Here is a 21,640-nt window from a genome sequence, read left to right on the forward strand (position 1 = left end):
GTATTTTTCTTTTTTCTTTTTTTTTGCCCTTTCCCCTGTCCCCCTTTTTAAAAACTAATTTTCCAGTCATTTTCTTTTACTAATTTTTCATAATTTGTGGGACATTTCTTGCTAAGTTGCCATCTTCCCCCACTTTTTTATTTTTATTATTGAGAAATCAAACTAATGTGCTCAGGTTTCAAAGGGTTAAAGTAAGTGAGTGTAATCAGGAGTTGAACAGTACTGATAATATTAAAAGGAAAATAACCCTATGCAGAAAATCCTTTAAAAAAAGAGCAAACAAACAAATACAACAGCCCCAAAACTCAATTTAAAAAAAAAAAAAATAGAAAATGGCTTAAATGTTTATGAAAAATAGTGGCTCGTTAATTTTCTGTCAGTCAGCCAATTGATGATTTGACTAATCATGGCAGCTGGACTATAAACTTCTGGGTCAACTAATTTATATGTAAACATCACATTTTACAAATCTTAATTGGTAAAGTAATGATAGTAATTTAAGTTATTGGAGAAATGAAGTGAAGTAAAAAGGTTAATATTTCTGTAGTAGTAAATGTAGTGAAGTAGGAGTATAATGTGGCATGAAAAGAGTAGACTTAAGTAAAGTACAAGTACCTCAATTTCATACTTAAGTGCAAATAAATGTAGTACTACATTCCACCACTGTCCACAAATTCATCATTCCAGATGCATTCCACCTGTGAACCGAGACAGAAGCTTTACAGAACCATACTCATGTTTTTGCATGTCTGTACTGTTTAACTCAACCCAGACTGTACTGGAGGATCCTTTACACCAGTTTAAGTTGCCAATGTGCATTTATATTCCTTACTATATTTAAAGTTTTATTTAACCCTTTGGAATCTGGATTGACACCACTTTTCTTGTGTTGCATTGCACTTGGTAGAAAAATGAAAAAGAAAAGAAAGGTACTGAAAATTGTAGAAAAATTAGAAGATTTAGAAAAACATTTTTTTTTGAAAGGCTAGGAAAAAATTCCAAAGAACCATATTTACAGTTACCATAATTTAAAAATCTAGGATATAGGACCTAATTTTAAGTAATTTAGGTAATTTCCTTTTTGTTTGTTTGGGGTTTTTTGGTTATCTGTTTTGGTCGCCCCCTAATTTTTTAAGTTTTTATTTTATTTATTTTTTTAAATTGCTTCTAATTGCTTGTTGCCCTCTCCTCATCTTTTTGAAACAATTCAAGCCAATTTGCCCAGGTTTCAAGGGTTAAAGGTACATGGAATGCGAAATCATACATTTGTAACTGCTGCTATGCTGCTTTTCCCTTTCATTGTATCATCTTTATTCTCTATGCAAGCAAGCTTTTATAGACAGAAAGATGTCCAAATGTGGCTTTTCCTGGGTTAGTCTGATTAGCTTATGTAACAGTTATTACAGGCAAGACCTGTCCATTGGGCATGCCATAAATATCAAGGAAGTTATGTTTAGTGATAAGGAAAACAAAAGTTTGTAAGCAGCACAAATCGAGCCATAAAAAACAGACTGAGCTGGTAAATTACAGTGCAGGATATGGTTCAGTATGGGGTGTAACCAAAAAACCTTGGAGACCTAAGAAAATTGGCTTCTTCTTTTTTTTTTTAAACATGGTAAGAAGGCAATAAGCAACGTAAGAAATAGCCCAAAAATTTGAAAAAAAAAAGATTAACCTACAAGAAAATTACCTGAAAGTTAGCACACACAGAAAAAATCCGCAAAGTTAAAAACAAAAACAAAATTGAATTACCTGGAAAAAAGGTGCTTGAAAAGTTACAATAATCATGTTGATAATTGGGATTATGCTTAATTATAATTCATTTATGATTCTGATCATTACAACTATAGTTTTCTGGACATTTTCCCCTATGCTTGAAAAAAAATTCTAAATTGACTAATGTCCTTTAATTGCAGGACATTTCTTGGCAAGTTGTTTATTGCCTTTTATTCCCTTTTTTCCAAAAGAATTCAAACCAAAATTTCTTAGTGCTAAAAGGTTTAAATGTCTGTGAAAGGAGTCTGAACATAACATAAGTTAAGAGATGTTGCTCCAGGTTTCAAAGTGGAGCTAAGCTAATGGAGCTAAGCAGCAAACCTTTCTACTTTAGTGAAGCATTTTGGGTGGATGTGTCATTATATGACCTTGTCTCTTTTCTGATGGACAGATTGTTAGGGTGTGCTACCAGCAGGTTCACACTTCATCGTTCTGAAAACAAATACAGTATTCAGTCAATTGTCATTGCGGTCTTCTGCAGCATAGACTGGAACATTCTGCAAAAAAAAACACCAAAACCAATCCATTTAATCTCCAATTCAGCTTTCAAAAACTCTACATGCATGTTTCCTGACCCACTGAAATACTCCCTAACCCTTATCTGTCTGCTGCAGATTCTTGTCCCGTGTTTACTCTTGTTGCTGCTATTTGTTTGTTTGTCTTTTTGTCCTTTTGCTACCTTTGTCCTGATTTCATAAACATAAATGAAAATCAGTGAATCCATGAAAGCTCACTGCAGGCTACACACTGCTGGCCCAAAGCCCTGCAACATCCTGCCTGTTTCCACTGGAATCCTGGAATGACTCATCCTGGAGACATTTTCATGACTGGCTGTAAAACAAAGGAAAAAAAAATGTCGGGGCTTGTCAAGAAACACACAAGAAGAAAAAGTAAAACAGACAGAAGTGCATGACTTCAGGCATGACAGTGGCTGATCATATGTGAGTCTAAAGTTAGTTTGAATAGATGTTTCTGGTCAGGAGACCACATGACTTCAGGAAAGGAAGTGAATGATCTGAGCTGAGCATGGTTGGCTGTGAGAGATTATCTACTTCAGTATGAACTTTGGAAACAAACAAAACCACATTTATCGAAAACACTGCAGCCAGTGTCTGACAAAGGATACTATGTATTCAAATTTTTTGGGTGATAACAGAAAACAGCTACTTCAGATTATGTTTAAATAGGTAACCAAGTTTAACCCTTTGAAACCTGAGCAATATGGCTTGTTTTTTTTTTAATTGTGGGGAAAAGGCAATGATCAACTTAACAAAAAGGATTTTAAGTGTGAGAAAATTATCTGAAAATAAACAATAGAAAGGCAAAGTTAAGGGAAAATGCTAAAAAAAAAAAAAAAAAAAAAATTAAATGTGTGTGTGTGTGTGTGTGTGTGTGAATATATAAACATAATTGTAACATAGTTTTAAATTATATAATTATAATAATAAAAAAAAACAAAAAACAAGGGTTTACTTGACATACTGTAAGGTTAGTGACCAGTAATAGTCCTCCTCTGTCCCTCAGCAAATGAGTTACAGTGGTTTTATTGGGGAAGTTGATGAATGACCATACACATGCCTCACAGAAGCTGAGTGGTTTTACTGAAGAGAATGGTAACATGACTGCAGATAAGATACGATACAGCCATATGTATGTCATGTAGCCTCTGTCTGTGTGTGTGTGTGTGTGTGTGTGTGTGTGTGTGTGTGTGTGTCATCCATTCACCAGGTCAATGACTGTCAAAAGTCAAGACAAGGAGTTTAGAGTTTGTAAGACTTGTCTTTTCTGCAGCAGTTCTCATGTGTCCTGAATGAAAAAGGCAAAGTGTTAACAGAGAGTACACACAGCAGACCTTATCTCTGTTTTAAATACTTCTGCTAAATGAACACAGCCCTCCTCACACCTTTCTGTTCCTCTTAAGTTACTGAAGTTCCTCTTCTCTTCTCATTTGTTTCACAACATCATGTGACACACTGTATGTTTTGTATTAGGGGCTGACCAATATGGTTTCTTCAGGATAACCTATATTTGGTACTATTATAAGAATCATTTGCAGTAAAAATGAAAATCTTCCCTGGTTTATCTTCGACATGTATGACCCTGGTGAGAGCTCCAGTCACATGACTTGTACTTGAGTCAGTCTCAAGTTAAAAATTTGCTGACTTGAGGCCCCTTTAGACAAGAATGGCCCTAAAACCAGAAAAGTGCAGTGAGTATAAACAAACAAGAAGATAGTGGCTGATGCTGGAGAAGCATTAATAAACTCAGTCAGCGGCACAAACACAGCTTGGTACTCTGCCATTGCTGTTATTGTTGTCCTCCTACTCACGCATGGCTATTTGTCTTAAAGGTAGTGCGCATGTGCAAAGCGCAGCAGTGACTTCACCGTTCTCACAGGATCCACGCATTGCCAGTTTACACGGCAACAGAAGGCGGTGGCATTTTCGAAAGAATACACTCTGGAACTTGTTTTCAAAACGTTGTATTTTCTGGCCCCAAAATGCTGTTGTCATGTAAATCAAAGGCCAAACAGCAACAAAAGTTTAACGTTTCATGCAAGAACCTTTGCCGTGCAAATGACCCTTTAGACTTGACTTGACAAAAATCAAAAAAAGACTTGTTCGACTTGGACTTTAACACCACTGACTTCTGGCTTCACTTGAGCTTTTTTAATTTGAAAATACTTAAAACCTCTTTTAGGCCAACAGCGTAAAAAGTATGCTATTTAATATATATCAAGGAAGTTATGTTTAGTGATGAGGAAAACAAAAGTTTGTAAGCAGCACGAATTGAGCCTTACATGCGACTAGACACTGGACTTGTTCATTTTGACATGGGACTTGACTCAGACTTTCCTGTCTTGTCTTGGGACTTGACTTGGGACTTAAGTAAAAAAAAAATTGAGACTTAGGGGTTTTTACATGGCAACGGTTCTTGCATGAAACATTAAACTTTTGTTGCAGTTTGGCCTTTCGTTCACACGACAACTGTGTTTTGGGGGCCTGAAAACGCAAACTTCTGAAACTGGATTCCAGAGTGTAATTTTTTTTTAAAACGCCACCCTGTCTGTCACCATGTAAACTGAAAATGCACGCATCCTGTGAGAATGGTGACGTCATGGCTGCACTTTGTGCATTGTGTTTCAGACAAATAGCCATGTGCGAGTAGGAGGACAACAATAACAATGTTGGACTATCGAGCTGTATTTGTGTTGCTGACTCCACTGAGTTTATTAACACTGTCGGTTATCATGTGTGTGTTTATCATCGTATTCTTTTCACCGCTCTGTAGAAGAAAGCCTTTATGTGCAGGCAGGTTGTGTTATTCTATGGTGCGTAATTACGAAATGACAACGCCAACTACTGGCCTGGCATTCACACTATAGTGTTATCTGCTGTTTTTTCAGATCAGTGTACACAAGGATCGTTTTTACCATGTTTATATGAATAAACATTTTTTTAAAACGCAAATGAAAGACTTTTCTGTTTTTAGTGGGACTGTTATCATCTAAATGTGGCCTTACTTGTGACTTGCAAAACAATGACTTGGTCCCACCTCTGTATGAACTACAACACAGCCTGAAGTCTCTTACAAACAGTATTAGGGGATGGCTGTCTCACACACAGGGTTAAATGTGCACTGGCTCGTCATTGTTATACACGTCCAGTGTACAAAACATCTGTCATCACTGCGATGCATTTTTACAAACTATGATCATCTGGTCACATCCCTTGCTCGCGTCTGATACTGTCTCATGCCCTCTTCTTCTGTTTGCAGTTCTCATTTTCATCCATCTGAAGTTACACTCAGTAACTAGTAATGGTAGAATGTTACCCGTGAACACACTGGGAGGAGAATTTAGGTGTTTTCGTATCAATCTGTTATGGACTGGCTAAAGTTGAAACTGACAACCACTCTTGCATTATACAATTATACATTTGAGCCAATGTGTCAGATGAAGAGTTCATTCTGTTGGCTGTGTGAGGCTGTACTAAGGATCATTAGCTGCTAAACATGAACATGTTAACACTGAGTGGGTGTGTGGGCCAATCGTGTTATTCCTGATGTTGAAAGTCTATAAAATTTGTTGTCAGCTCTATACACGAATCCGGGAAAGTACCGGAAGTAAACAAGTCGCCATTACAGCTGTGGCATCGCCCTCCTGCATGTGTTTAAATGCAAGCTGTACTGACAAGTCTACAATTTTTTACTTTTATCTTTACTTTCTATGTAAAAAATACTTTGGAGTTTGGAAAAAAAAACCTTTGCAGTTATCAGCTGCTCCAACAGCAGTGGCAAACTTCAACTTTGAAAAAAATCTAATTGCAAAATACACACACCTTTACTTGATGAAGAGTGCTCCTGTCAGAGACATAGAGTTTGCACAGATTTCCGAGATGAGGAGAAGACCAAGATGTTCACCACAAGTGGATCAAGAGTATTAACAGAAAGGACTTACCTATAAAACCTGAATTCTGTGGTGGTTTGGATTTTGTCTGTATTTTTGTATTTTTTTCTGGATTTTTTGGGCTGTGTTTTCTGCTGTGTGTGTGCTTTCAGAGGTAGTGGGCATGGCTTCCTGGTGCTGGAGCTCTGCATGCACTCCTGCTGCTCATTCTATTAATCAACTGCAGCACAAAAACCCTGGACAGACACTTCCATGCTGCCAGATTGTTTCTGCATCTCACAATGGGACTATCAGCTCCTCTCCAGTGAAGTTTTCTGTGAACAAACTGCCATAATCATTCCTCTGTGTTGTTTGGGTTCATGAAAATTTGTTTTTTTTTGCCTTTATTTCCAGTGCCTCATTCCTCCGAGTTCCAGCGCCTCAGCCACAAGCCACCCAGCCTCTCACCACCTGTGCCTTTACTCCAGCCTCCCACCACCTCAGACTCACTGCAATTTACCTGCTTCATCACCTGCAAACTCTACAATAAATTCATTTTTACCCCTTTTATCCCATTGTCTGCTGGTCTTGCTCTTGGGTCCATTTTAAAACCACAGTTAATCATTATTGAATTCGTATTTTTAAATTTATACTAATGTAACTGGTCTGTAATGATTAAATGCAACTCCTTAGCTAACGTTAGCAAACACAGTTACTATAATAAAGTTAAATTATAGCACTTCATCACTTGATTATATGTAATATGTAAACTTGAATAACCTTAAGATCGCCATCCATATAAAGTACCGTCATCAGTAACTGGGGGCCACTGCCTAACATCATCAATCCAAGAAGGAAGCAGTCCAATGCCACCAAAGTAATGGTGGTAACACTAATTGTTTGCTGGGTTCATCTATATTTTAAAAAACTTTTTTTAAATTGCTAGTCTTCTCTTGCAAATTAGTGAACCAATCAGATTTTAGCTTTCACGTCATTGACAATACCAAACAACCGCATAGAGCTTAAATTGGACCACAAAATGTTAACATGCCTGTTCCCAGGCAAGACGAGATATATAATCCCTCCTGTGTGTGGGCTACTGGACTGACACAGTGATGAAAATCACGTATGATCAATTCAGTTTTGTTCAGAATCTTGAAATAATTGTATTGTTGTAGTTGTTGGTATGAACGAACAAATGTCCATCAGTCGGTCATCCTCAGATGAGCCCTCCATTAGTGTCTCCAGTCATCTGGATCCCCCATACATCTGGCTAAGCTCATCAATGCTTTCTGCTTCTGCATCTGTCTGTAGGACATCCTCATATGTTGATGTGGGATGTCCTTGTGAACTATGTCCATGTGTTGGCTCCCACAGCACCAGTTTGCTGGCTTGGAGCTTCCGCCAGGACCATTCTTCTCGCTCAACCTTGGCAGATCTCCATAGAGAGTCTTGATGGGGATGTGCACGCCCTGGTTGATGTTCAGCATGGCACGTAGCATTCTGACTCTGAAGCCCACCCTGCAGAAGTCCCTGGATGGATGTCAGAATGCTAAGTGCCATGCTAAACATCCATCCAGAGACTTCTGCAGGGTGGGCTTCAGAGTCAAGCATTCACAACTGTAAAGGAGAACAGACTCTATGGTCACAGAGAAGAAGTTTCATATATTAGGACATGTTGGACTTTCACACACTGGCAATGCTGTTCATAGCCTTCAGTGCTAGAGTCTTCCACTCCTTAATGTGATGCTCAGTTGAGTTGATCCAGGAGCCAAGGTATTGAAATCATTGACTTCTTTCAGAGCAGTACCTCCTGATGTCCTCAGAGGTGGATGGTCCAGGAGGATGTTGCAGGTAATGACCTTGGTTTTCTTGGCATTTAGCTTGAGACCAACCTTGGCACATTCTGTCTCCACTCGAGCCAAAAGCTCCTGTGCTTGCTTCAGTCAGATAGCAGGCTGATATCATCTGCATAGTACAGGTCTGTTAGGACTACTGCAGGAAGTTGTGTGGACCTCCTTGGTGTTAAAGCGAGGCCAAGTTCCTGCTCTCGTCCACTGCTGGCCTGCCTGAGTGCATGGTCCAGGACTATAATGAAGGATAGGTATGAGAAAGTTGGTTTGTCTTCTCTGTCCAACTGAAGACTGGAACACTGGTATGTTTTCCTTTATAAGGCCATTTTACAGGAACTGCCCTCGAACTGACTAATAAGGCTGTCAGTAGTCGCAGCCTTCAGTCACATGGACAACTTTTGTACGTCGTTCCTTGAGCCCGCACCATCTTTGGGGAAAGTGCTTTTAGTGTTTTTGCTCCGTCATCTTGGTGTCAGCTGCAGAGCAACCTTAAAGTGGGCTCAAGCCGATGATGTCCTTCTATAGTGTGTCAATACAAAGTTACACTGTCAACTACTAGCCTTGCATGCATGTAAAGTTTTTTTTACGGTTGTTTTTGTGGATCTGTGTACAAGACGATTGTTTTCACAGCGTTATCATATGAACGCACATTTTTTTTTTAAAGACGCAACGGGCAAAAAGTTTTTAGTGGGGCCGTTCTCATCTAAGCATGGCCTAAGATGTTTTGTCATTATGCACATATTAGCATGCTAAGGTTAGCATTTAGCTCAAAATACCACTATGTTAACATGTAGCATCACAGAGCTCTTAGTATGTAGATTTATTCTTTTATGAATAAAAAAACTCAACAGCTCCTGTACATCTTGAACAGAATTGTTGTCTTTTTTGTTTTGCTTTTATATGTAGACCGTGCATCAAGTAAACATTAATTTTAATAACAAAAAGGAGCACAGCGAGTCACTGGAGATCAGCTTTAATATCTTCAGTTTGTCAGACCAGAAGCTCACAAAGCTCACAACACATCCTGTACAAAAGTACTCTACAGATTAAACCTCAACTCTCAAAACAAGACAGAAAAGAAACAAAACACCAGTCCACCAACAACAGTTTACAGTGTCTATCTATACAAACGTGACTGAAGTACCAATTCAAATACTCTAAAACTGAAACCCTTGTACAAACACAGTATATTTAATAAATCCTCCAGCACTGTATATACATACACTATGTGTAAGATCACTGATTGTCCAGGATCATGCTGGTGAAGCCCATTACATTCACTGAGCGTACACTGTAGTCCTGCCCGAGGAAACAACACACACACACGGGCACACACACATGCGTGCGTGCCTACACACACACACACACACACACACACACAGTTCATTAACATGATGTGATGCAAGAATACAGACAGGACAGACACACACTTGTGACAATATCACAAGTGTCTTTCTACTGTACCACTATTTCCAGTATTGTCCTCAGCTCTCTGTTCTCCTGCCAGGAATCAGAGTTAGACTGAACATGAGATCTTTCACTCAGTGGTTTGCTATTTGATCTATTATTGATGCATGTTTGATTGAAACAAGACGTCATGTGACAGGTTTATCTGTTTGTTACAACAACACAGAGCCAAAGCTCCCCTGCCATACAGTCATTTAGGAGCAACTTTTCATTAATTCCTGTATATACTAAGTGCTGTTCAATGCATCATGTCAAGTATTTTGCAGTACAGCATTGGGCAGTGTCTCACAAGGGGTCATTGTGTCTCATCTTGATTATATATCATCAAAGTACAGGAAATATTTTTTCTTATATTTTTTGGGAGTACAACTCTAAAAGGTTCAGTTCACCAAAATCCCAATAATACATATTTTCTTATTAGCTCTTGTAGGATCCCACCATGCAGATCACATGTTGGGCGCCCCCCAAGGGGTGATTGGAGAAAGCAGATTTTTGATTCGATAAAGGCAAATGAAAAGTCAACAGTCACCATTCATCATCTGGGGACTAGTTCATTAAGTGGGAGTGATCAGTGGATATAGGCTTCATGGAGATGGGTTAGAGGGGCATTGCCACATCTAGTATTAGGTTCAAAAGTCCATCATCAGGCCACAAAGTGGTCATTTACACTTACTGTTAGGCGGTGACCTCTCATGGCTATGATACTGGATCAAACAAACAGCACTTTCACCCAAGAGAGCAGAGTTTGTGTCCTATGTGAAACCCAAAGTCAACTTATTAAAAAAGAGATGGTGACGTACCATAAACCTGACCACGCAGTTTTTGTCTTAAACCTAACAAAAGTGAAAGTGAAAACTAATAAAACAGCAAACATTTCAGAGCATTCAATATATAGTCATTTAATGGGCTGATAACAGCCTTTGAAGCAACCAATAAGCCATATCTATGAAGCTAAAAACCAAAGATACTGGCTGATAACATCTAAAAGTTGTTGAGATATTAAGTGTTGGATTGACCGACTGCACAAAACATAAATTCCTGGAGGTACCTCACCAGGGTGACCGAAAATTAAACAGCAATTTAAATTTACATATGTGGATCATGAACAGACTTCTGCATCAACAGTTGTCATAGGAACTATTTAAAAAAAGTGTCCACAATGAGTGGAGGCAGAAATCTCAAGAGACCGATACAGTTTCTCAGAACCTTAAGTAATTAAATAAATCTGAATGGACAGATGACAGTAAAGCTGAATGAAAATATAATGCCTTTTGGGAATTCTGGTGAACCAACCTTTAAGGGGAAACCTTGTATTGGCAATCTTGGAAATTTGTAGGGCTGGACCCAAATTTTCAGCTATTCGAGTGTTTGTTAATTGGGTAGGTATTCAGATTTCAATTTAGGACATTAATTATCATTTTACCCAACGGTTATTATGAAGTTTATTGACTTTGTTGATACATTTCTGTGTCGGTGCCAGCAGCACCGGAACGCAAACATGTGAGCCACCCGCAGCCCAGCCTGATAGGAGCCCTTTCCTGCAGCACAGAGCAGGTGAATTTCAATATCTTTCATAATGAGGACATTTATCATTTCAGATGCACAATGAAATTTAACAGACTAATTTAGAACACTGGACACAGATTGTTGTAGGCTACGGATAATTGTCTGAGTTTTTTTTAACTTTATAAACTATAAAGTATCACCACCACTGACAAGCAGTCAGAGGCACACCAGGCATTCTCTCACCTAACACTAAAGCCCTGTAGTGCACAGTGTCTCTCTCTCACCCATCTCTCCCTCACCTCCCTCATCTATGAAGCCATGAAGCGCATGTTACCCCCCGCCAACCAAAAGCTCCGATGATTCGCTGTTGCTTAATGCAGAAACTCCGGAACCCAGAAAATGATTTTAGGGACAGCCCTAGAAATTGGTTATTTTATCTCTCTAATAATTAGGAGCTGTTGAAACTTAGTAATAGCTGAAACCAGCAGCCTTACAGTGATGAGCATGAATCCCTGTCTACTGACGTACAGATATAAAGATTTACATTTACAGAGAGCTTCAGCAGCTTGTGGTTAGGAAGTGAAAGGAACCAGCTGGCACCCAGGTTAACAACTGCTACAACACATGAAATGTAAAAATTGAGAATGGAGACAATGACAAAAGATATGTTGTTTCAGTAGCAGCTAATGTGACATTAACATCATTTTCATGATATGATCTTATATCTACAACTGATGTGCTCTACAAATGTTCCTAAATTTAAGTTACATAAGCCTACATAGAAAAGAGTACAAAGAAGTAGTGGCTCTATCGCTCGTCACATGACCCTCCCCTCATGTGTCTTAGCAGCCCTCACACACGTGTCACCTGTCACACACCAGTCCACACATTCTGCCAACATAACCTGCATACTGAGATTTGATCACATGCAGGCAATCAAGATCACAAGAATGCTATCAATACAGATAGAAATCTCATGTCAAACGGATAGTCCAGATTTTTTTAAATGGGGTTGTACGGGGTACTATTCTATGATGCTTTATTGCGATGCACTGCTGTGGAGGGGTCAGCAAAGGGCCAGGGTCCCAAACCTGCAGCCGCTGCAGCAAGGATGAGGCCCACTCTAAGCTACCTGGCGCCCCAACAAAATTTATTTTTAGCCACCAAAAAAAAGTCTCACCTAAAAAATGTTTTAATCAATTATGTGTATACTATATTGAGAGTATTCTTTTACTGCTCTACCCTAATAGCATATTTTAAATGAAAAAATTAAGCTGTTATATTGCTCTCTTCAAGGCCAGACTCCATTGAGAAAAAAAATTGATTTAACATCGCTGGACACAGGAGCTGCTGGTCTAACACTGCCTCGGACAGACAGTGTGTTTGTATTACGCAGCGTTTACACAGCTGTTATGTTAATTGTTGCGCAGAGTGACATCTACTGTATGTAACATGGATAAGTACCCTATACCATCCCACTTAAAAAAACACAAAAAACAGAACTATCCCTTTAATACCAGTAGATGGGTTGGATATGCTCATCCAGATAAGAACTGTAAATGATACTGCCAATAATTCACAAAATTAAGAGTTATATCCAAATAGAGTTGTAGTTTTATGTAGCACTTGTACCCCTCAGCTGCTGTATTTGTACATGTATGGACAGTGTGCATGTACACCCTGATGGCAGTGATCCCTCAGACAGTGATGATGATCCCATGGCCTTCACCATTAGAAGAGTAGAGTGAGAAGATATCAAAAAAGAGGAGTGAAAAACAAATGTGCACATGAGAAGGAAAACGAAGGGTGACCGCGGAGATGAGACACCAACAGGAAGAGGCAGAGGCGATCAGTCGGCACCCAGAGGAGAGGCAATTACAAAGAGAGGAGAAAAAAAAGGAGGTGACACTGGGAAACACAGGAGAAGATATTTCTGACCCATATGATCATCATCATGAAAAAAAGTATAGAGGGAGAAACAACTCCATCCATAAGCATAGAAAAATGTGAGTCTTACCAGATCCTTCCTCAAAATACAAAATAGCACTCTTATTACAAAAGGTCACTTATATTACTTGATATTCAGCAGGACATAATATTCACATTTCTTTACAAAAGCCTATTTACAACATTTTCCATCTGGTTAATGGTGTTTGAGCTCGATCACATTTCTGCTTACATGACTTGAAAATGTATTTATTGACTGAATAAAATGTTGGAGACTCCCTTTTGGTGTAATTGATGTTGATGGCTGGTCCACCCTAGATCATGAATTCTCTCTCTATGATACATACTCAGTTGCCTTCCAGAAGTGTCCGGGGTGAGACAGCCTGCGGTTCAGTTTGGGGAGCTTCTCCAGCATGTCTGCCAGCTGGATGAAAGTGGGCCTGTTACTTGTCTCAGAGGACCAGCAGGTAGACAGAATCTCCTGTTGGGATGGAAGGAGGATGCTGTTTCAACTGTGGTTCCAACTGACCAATAAGTTGTCCATACACTGGCCCACAACTCAGCTGTGACTGCATATACTGTATCCAACATGACTCTGATGTAACTGATAGATTTCATACAAAATATTTGAAGGTCTTGTTCCCTTAATGATGCTCCACAATAACTCTGACTGTACTTAAAGAAGTATCTCATTGCTGGAAAGATGGCTTTTAACAAAACTAGGCCATCACTGCAGTAGAGAGGCGCAAAAACTATTACAAAATGGTGCAACATGAGCAGAGAAAACAGAGAAAAGTGACTGTGGCATTCATTTTTGTTCAAGAGGAGATAACCTCCAACTAACAGAATGCATTATGCGGTACCAGACCAATAAATGCATACTGGTGGGTGACATAATGCGTCCCTGTCCATATGAAACAATGGCTGCCAGCTGGCAAGAAACAATCTTGTGTTACAGTTAAACAGTAAGCTAAAAGACGATTCTGAAAACATTTTTAGGTGAGAAATAAGCAACTCAGTGACAGAATCTGAGTTTATATATGATCAGCGCTGCTTAGTAATATGGCGCTTGGCAAGGAGGCAGCCTGTAGCAGCAGCTCCCGTCGTGTTCTTTGTTTTCTCGCTCTTTATTGCTGCTAACATTAAGATCATTGATTCCTTTGAGGAGATCTTTCAGTACTGTGGTTACAGCAGAAATGTGATTGAAATATATCATGGAGTTTTAGAGTCACGATGTCCACAAATTGCTTATGTAGGCCTACAAAATTTCCAATGATTTTGCTGAGGATTGGAATATTGGAGATTGAACAGTAATTATGACCTACTAAAAGGTCTACACCGAGCCTTTTTTTTTTTTTTTTTACCAGCAGTACATGCTCACCATGACGGCTCCTTGATTGCATGATGGCAGTTAGTGGTACAGTAAATCCATATCCAGTTTTAATCCCTTCCATGCTTGATTTTTACCATGACCATGGTGTATGATCTATGTAACAGACTTACCGTGACCTCTTTGCCCAGGTTGGATTCTGCAAGCACCTTCTTAATGCCCTCATTGCTGCCAATTAGCCAGATTTTAGCTTCCACAGGTTGCTCAGTCATTGGCCAGTCTCCAACTTGCAGCTCATACCAGATTGTGCTGAAAATGACACAACACAAAAATCCGAAAACTGTGGTGACAGTGGAACCACCTCACATGCTAAAATCTTTTACATAACACTGACACCAAGGGAGTCGAAGCACATATGCAAATTGGTGTATGAAGCTCATGGGAATACAGTTGAAAAACTGAGTATAGACATTAAAGGTAAAAGCTGTATGACATAGTCTGGCTGCTTTTTTGAGCTGAACTAAAAGGTTCCACAATAATAACTGCTGCAGGACAGTTGAAGATACTCTGAGCATAGTGTTAGTTCAGGCAGGTCACCACATCAAGCTCAGCTCACATCTCAGCTACATCAGCTGAGCTCAAGCAGCCCAATCAGCTGACAGATCAGCTGATTGACAGAAGGGAGTCAGCTGATGGATCACATCATTCCTTTCTATGCAAACAATTGGCAAATCTCATTCAGGGCAGGTATTTTAACTGCTTTAGCATGCCTATCATTGCCGCTTCCTCTGAAAACCTCTTTGCAACATGTCTCTACCCCAACTCCTCCAATTCATGCTGGGTCTGACTTATCAATGTTATTTCTGTTTGTCATTGATGCTTGCTCTCTTCTGTACCCAGGAATCTTTGCAGGCACATGGAAAGGGCAGGTAGGTTTTCTCTCTCTGCCTCAGGCTTTCCTTGTTCATTTTCCAATAGAAATATTTTTCTTTGACTTAAGTGGTCCTGACTGCACTGTCGTTTCTAAGCCACTTTAACTTCAGAATCCAGCACAATGTGGGTGTCTGTTGCTTAATTTAAGTAGACTGTTTAAGTGTATTCAATCAATACCCAAATGCATAAATGTCAGCAGCTTTAGAGAAAGGCAGCTGGTCCTCATCCACCTCTGGACTCATTTTTCGAACAATCTCTGGAGCCAGGTAGTAGATCCAACCGTGAGGGATCCGCAGCACGTTCTTTCTCCTAAACAAATTCAAATACACAAACAGAACTAATAAAGACAGTGACCCCAGCTTACCAGAGGTCCAGATCATACACACAGAGACACAGATCATAGGATCATTCATTTCACTCTTACCTGCCTTCCTGCACCACTCCAGACATCCCAAACAGGCCAAAGTCTGTAATGACCACCTTGTTTGTGTCACAAAACACGTTCTTAGACTTAAGATCCTTGTGAATAATGCCTTTGGCATGCAGATAGCCCATTCCCTGTAGAAGAGAGGCATTTCTATATGAGTGGAAGATGAGTGGTAGTTGAGGGGAGACAGTTTTATTAACATAATTTAAAAGGAACACATGGCCTGTTACACCTCAGACAATATAATGTGATTATACCTCACCCTCTCTGACAGCCATCTCAAAGCATTGTTTCTTTTGCCTTTTGAACCATGCCTGTTAAAGATTAACTTGCTTTGCTACATTAGTATAACACAGCTCTAGCTAGCTTACAGTAAACATCTACTCCTTCTTAAAAAGGATTTATGATATTTTTATGACTCATAAAGAGACACAAACACATTTGGCAAACATTTCACATAATTCTGTATTTATTTTATCTCCATGTAAAGTGAATGAAAGTGATGTAGCTAATGCTCCACATTTCTGCCTTAATGATGCAGTTTACACATTACAACTGCCCATTTATTTAAATTAATTATTGATACTTTCTCACCGGAAGATGCACCCATAATTATAGACATGTTCAATCTCAAAACGGTGTTCAACATTTTGCTACAGTTTTCAAATTGAATGACATGTTTCCTCAAAACAGTGTTTTGTTTATTAGGCAGTGTTTTGTTTATTAGGTTTATTAGGTGTTTTCTCCTGTTTGGTGGGTGTTTAAGAGTTGTATCGAATCAGTAGCAAAGTGTAAACAAAAAAAATTAGAAATTTACTTATTGTACTTTTTTTTTAAATTTCCCATTTGCTTTGGCGATGTAGATGTTAGATTTCCCACACTAACAAAATCCCTTTGAATAGATCTGAATAAACCCTACAGTATTAGCAGGCACTGTGCCTGCGTAACACGACAGGGTGTTTACCAGCTCTCTGTTTAAAACAATGTTTCATTACGTTTTGTTGGGCTGAATGCAGCCCATTTCTACAGTAGCCCTCAGGATGAATTGGATTGAGTCTTTCAAATTATACTACTGGATCGCAAAATTTCAAATTCAGCACATAGAAGCTTTGATAGATGCTTGATTCTTTTTATAAAAGAACAATTACTTGATACCTAACTTCACTCTTTGGTCTTCAGATTTACTGTCCAGAGCTTACTTCCACAGCATGGGTCCTAAATTCTTGGGTCCTAATACAGCGTACTTAAATTTTTTCTTTTACCTACAAAGTATTTTCTAACATTACACCAACTTCACCTGAAAATAATTTATTTGATGGCCTTTTACCTCTTAAATACATGAGCAAATTTGCCTGAATTCTTTCAAAACCATGGTAGGAGGGTGAAGAGCAACTTATCAAGAAATGGCCGAAAAAATAGCAAAACATTAGCACAAAGTCACAAGTAAATTACCTAAAATGAGCAAAACAATACATAAAATAAAAACAAACTTAAAAGAAAGAAAATTACCTCAAGGAATTGCACTCATTTTTTTTCTTTTTTCTGTGGCATAATTTTAAAAATATAAATCGGATAATTATAAATATTGTTTTCTGGACATCTAGACATCATTTTTCTTGCCAAATTGCTTATTATGTTTTTTTCCCGTGTTCCTGAATCAAACCAGTTTTCACTGGTTTGAGAGGTTTTACTGCTTGTGAAAGCCAGAACAAGGAAACTGATGTCAATCCACTTGTTAAAGGAATAAAATAAAATATTACACGGACATTAATCTTAGTGCTTACCTTTACAATTTCCTGTGCAATCTGTCTGGTTTTATTGATGTCCAGCATGTGGCCTCTTTCTCTTACAACAGAGTACAGAGTCACACCTTTACAGAAACTGCAAAGAAAACGCACGTGATATTCTTACTGACACTGAATTCACAAATCAGCATGTATTTATAATAAACAACATCTAACCTGTAATGATATAAAATACATACATTTGTTTCTGGGAATAAGAGTGGAACTGAGATGTGGCAAGTCACACAGCTGTACCTGGTGATGATGGCGAGGTGTGGTGGGGCCATGCAGGCGCCCATGAACAGGACCACATTCTCATGCCTGGTCTGCCTGTAGTTCATCACCTCCTTCTTGAAGAGCTTCAGGTGATCCTGGTTGTTGCCGTCGATCTCCATCAAGCGAATGGCGACCTCACCATGCCAGCGACCTTTATGCACCCTCCCCCAGTGACCCTGAACATTCACATTGTGTCAGCTCTGTTGGGTCTGAATATCGAACTTTATGATTTTTGTTAAGATTTATTATGTCTGTATCCCTTGTCTGTCTTCACCTTGCCAATAAGCTCCCCCAGCTGCAGCTGCTCATACGGGATGTCCCATTCCTGCAGGTAGACACTGGTCTGACTGGCCTTACGAGAGATGGGGCCCCTCCAGCGGCCGACAGCCCCGCGGCGGCATATGGCAGAGGGCAGGTCCTCCAATCCATCCTCATCACACTCCTCAGTGGAAAAGCTCTTTTTCCTGCCGCACTGATCAGCTGCTTCCTCCTCCTCGGCTGGGTAGTCTTCCTCTGCTTCCTCCTGAAACAAAGAGCAGAATAGAGTCAACATGGACCGTTCCATTAATAATTGATTTTAAAGAGTAAAACTCTGTTTAAATTCAGCACTTTATAAAGAAGTGATTTAGGGGAAAAGGATCAAATCAACAACCAAAGCAACAAAAGCAACAAAAGCAACAAAAGCAACATAAGAAAACTAACGAGTTAAAAATGCATTATTTTAAGTTTATCCAGTGGTGCACAATTAGCAGCTCCGTCTGATTGAGCAGAATGTTACTGTCCTAATGTTTCTTTCCATATTTACAGGCCAGAAGTCTCCGTCAGCTACCAGAATTTTTCTTTTTTAATTCTTGATTTTAAGGGCCTGAGCACTGAGAATGGGACAAGGACCCCACTGAAAGTGAAGGAATTACTTTTCCCAAAATGAAATGCATTGTTGAGGGGCTAAAGATGCTGAAAAACTCCTATTGTAGGTGCAGTTGAGAGCAATCATTCATTTTGCCTGAGGTATAGCAAAGTTAATGAATTTATCTTGTTTTATTTTTACATGCATGTTTTATTATGTCTTTATGTCTTTTCATTTGAAGCAGTTGGTGCATGGAATTTCTTTGTTGTAAAGCACATTGGGTAATATAAGATGACATGTTTTATTCTTAAATGTACTCCCTCTAGCAAGTTGACAAAATACACCTCAATGCCATGAGACCTTGATGACGTTTTCTTGTTAAAATTGTGAGGTTTTGTTGAATGGCATTGCTGTGGCGTGGCAGCCACTTGGCCACTGGCAACAGGAAGTAAGCCTGGTAACACAAACATCATTTGATTTACATAAAAATTACATGGTTTGATCTACAGCTGATATATAGTAACATGAGGTGTAATAAGTGTGTGCTCCAGTGCCACATAGTGGAGACAGGAACTGCTACAAAATATGCAATTGGTCAAGGACAAATCCACAAAATTTCACCAAAACAAACAGCTGAATCAGCTGGTGTCCCATCAGCACTCCTGATATGTGTGAAGGTGTGAGGACTTATTCATTGCTGCTTGCAGCTTCATTTTAACACAGTGTTATATGCATCATTATATAGAGCCAGGGGATGATATTTTGGCTGTTAGTTATTTCCTCCCCCAGGATGTTTCTGCCTTGCCCAGATACAGTAAGGACACAACACATAAGAGTTCCTCCTCCCTCAACTGCTGACAAAACACTGCAGTGAAAAAAAAAAGTAATATGCTCCACAACAGTCCATAGACAAGTGCTGTAAACCACAGCCGCATTCCTATGAATAACACAGAAACTCATCATTTTCACTTCTTCTTTTTAGTTATGTAGTTAATAACTCACCTGCCCTTGCTTGGATGCTGTTTGCTGCATCTCAGTGATGGCCACCTGGGACACTCTGACAGAAAAAAACACAAGAATTAGCAACCGACAAAATATTTTTAGAGGTATTGAGCTCCATCCTACAGGTACTGCTGGATACTGTAGACTATCATTTTTTAGGCCAACACTATTTTTTTTTACTATATATTATCATGTATGTACCTGATATGGCATGAACAATCAAACCTTAGACATAGTGGACATCTGATATTGAGAGTTTAAAAAAAATCTGACACGGACAGAGTGACAGGTTTTTGTTTTTGTTTTTTTAAATATCAACACTTTGTGAAGAATCCTTTATACCTGTGATATGTAGTGAGCAGGACATTTTAAAGTGTAAAATAAACTTGTCGGTGCTCTCTGTTGGACAAACTATGTAATAAAAACACAGTTTCTGAACGACCTGGTTAATATCTAGTCTATTGACATTACTGTGCTGAGATGTCTTGATATTTATCAGATGATGATGATATGAAATGTGGTAAGCTAATATCAGCAAACATGGTGCCCTTGTTGCGTCATCTTACCCAGACTCATAGTAGCTACCAGAATGTTGAACAGAGGTATATGTCGATGCAGGAACATCTGTTGGAAAGTACAACTTAAGAATAATGCACTACAAGAGTGACAACATAAATAATTAACACATTATTTCATGAATTCAGAAAAGATAATGCAAAACCAACCAAAACATCCCCAAAGGGTTATGGCTCAGTGTGTTCAGTGTGTTCAGTGCCAAACTGTGAGGTCAGCCTGTGCAGTGAGGGTTGGGGGCTGTGTGGCAGTACCTTCACTCTGCTGCTAAACACAACTTTGTGATCATAAATTCATATTTTTATGACCACAGCAGAGTTCCTTGAGAATGACTATTGGTTAACTTATAGTAGTAATGAGTGACTGTTCAATCTCTATCTGATACTAGTTTTGTTTTCTCACAACAGAAACATACAGATATTTAACCCTTAGGACCCGCTTTAATATTACACACACTCGTATCGCTCTGCACACAAAATGTGCTTTTCAAAATCAAGCTTCAAAAAATGTTATATGTTATTATTATTTTCGATTTGTCAGATTTTTTGCCACTATGTTTTTAGATTTAAAAAAAAGAATTATTTTCAATATACCACATGCTAAGTAGATTTTTTGTACTATTATCACAGCCTGAAATTTTTATACATGCAGTGTCAAATACTGAAACTCAAACCGCTCTGCCAACAAAGTGCACTTTTCAGAATTAAGCTATAGGTGTTCATTAAGTTTTAGAATGTTGACCCTTTAAATGCCAGGTTTTTGTCATGATGACACTTTGGGCTTTTTTAAAAGATATGTTATAGAGCTTGTATTGCCTGTATTTGATAGGACAGACTTGAAAGGGTATGAAAAGGGGAAGAGAGAGAGGGGATGACATGCAGCCGAGGCAAGACTCGAACCAGCATCCGCTGTGACACAACCTCTGTACATGTGGCGCCTGGTCTACCAATTAAGCCACCGGGCACCCCACCACTATGTTTTTATATGAAAAAAAACCAAAAAAAACCAAAACACACATCACACACACACACACACACACACACACAAAAATATATTTATTTTATCAATCAAAAAATAATATAAATCAAATAACATTGATTGCAGCTAGTGGAAATAGCATGTATTCTCTCCAATTACCAAATGTGGTAAAAATGACGTCATCAGGTGGAAATAGTAAAAATGACAAATTCCAAGAAAAATGCCCAAAATAACACCCAGAAATAAAACAAGTCATGTTTTTATGCTTTGATGGCTATGGGATCAAAAATTGCAGTTTGAATGAGTTTTGAATGGAGCATTTTTTGCACTAAACAGTATGAATGTAACCATTTAGATTCCACAGTGTATTTTAAACTTATTGTAGGAGCTGAGCTGGAAATTCCAGGATTAAACTAAATTACAAAATCTAGTCAAAATGTATGCCATATGCATGAACACAGCCAACAAGGTTCAAAAACTGAAGAATGAAAAGTGTGTAAAATGCACCAAACATTCCCTAAAGGGTTAAAGCTACAGCTGGTAACTTTTAGAAA

The 21,640-nt window shown here is 38.8% G+C and overlaps 1 protein-coding gene across 1 annotated transcript in view; it reads right to left on the bottom strand.

Moving 5' to 3' along the window:
• Positions 1-12,138: 12,138 nt before the first annotated feature.
• Positions 12,139-21,640, bottom strand: part of LOC121942865 (kinase suppressor of Ras 1-like) — a 17,152-nt gene continuing 7,650 nt past the window's right edge. Inside the window, exons 2-11 of the mRNA XM_042486156.1 lie at positions 20,102-20,190; positions 19,536-19,590; positions 17,961-18,209; positions 17,666-17,862; positions 17,411-17,507; positions 15,624-15,757; positions 15,377-15,508; positions 14,440-14,575; positions 13,284-13,417; positions 12,139-12,712 (exon numbers count right to left, since the gene is read on the bottom strand). Coding sequence (XP_042342090.1) covers positions 12,625-12,712; positions 13,284-13,417; positions 14,440-14,575; positions 15,377-15,508; positions 15,624-15,757; positions 17,411-17,507; positions 17,666-17,862; positions 17,961-18,209; positions 19,536-19,590; positions 20,102-20,190 — 1,311 coding nt within the window. The 3' untranslated portion in view covers positions 12,139-12,624. The remainder of the gene's footprint in view (positions 12,713-13,283; positions 13,418-14,439; positions 14,576-15,376; positions 15,509-15,623; positions 15,758-17,410; positions 17,508-17,665; positions 17,863-17,960; positions 18,210-19,535; positions 19,591-20,101; positions 20,191-21,640) is intronic.

This window comes from Plectropomus leopardus, chromosome 5, assembly GCF_008729295.1.
Source record: "Plectropomus leopardus isolate mb chromosome 5, YSFRI_Pleo_2.0, whole genome shotgun sequence".
NCBI classification, from domain to species: domain Eukaryota; kingdom Metazoa; phylum Chordata; class Actinopteri; order Perciformes; family Serranidae; genus Plectropomus; species Plectropomus leopardus.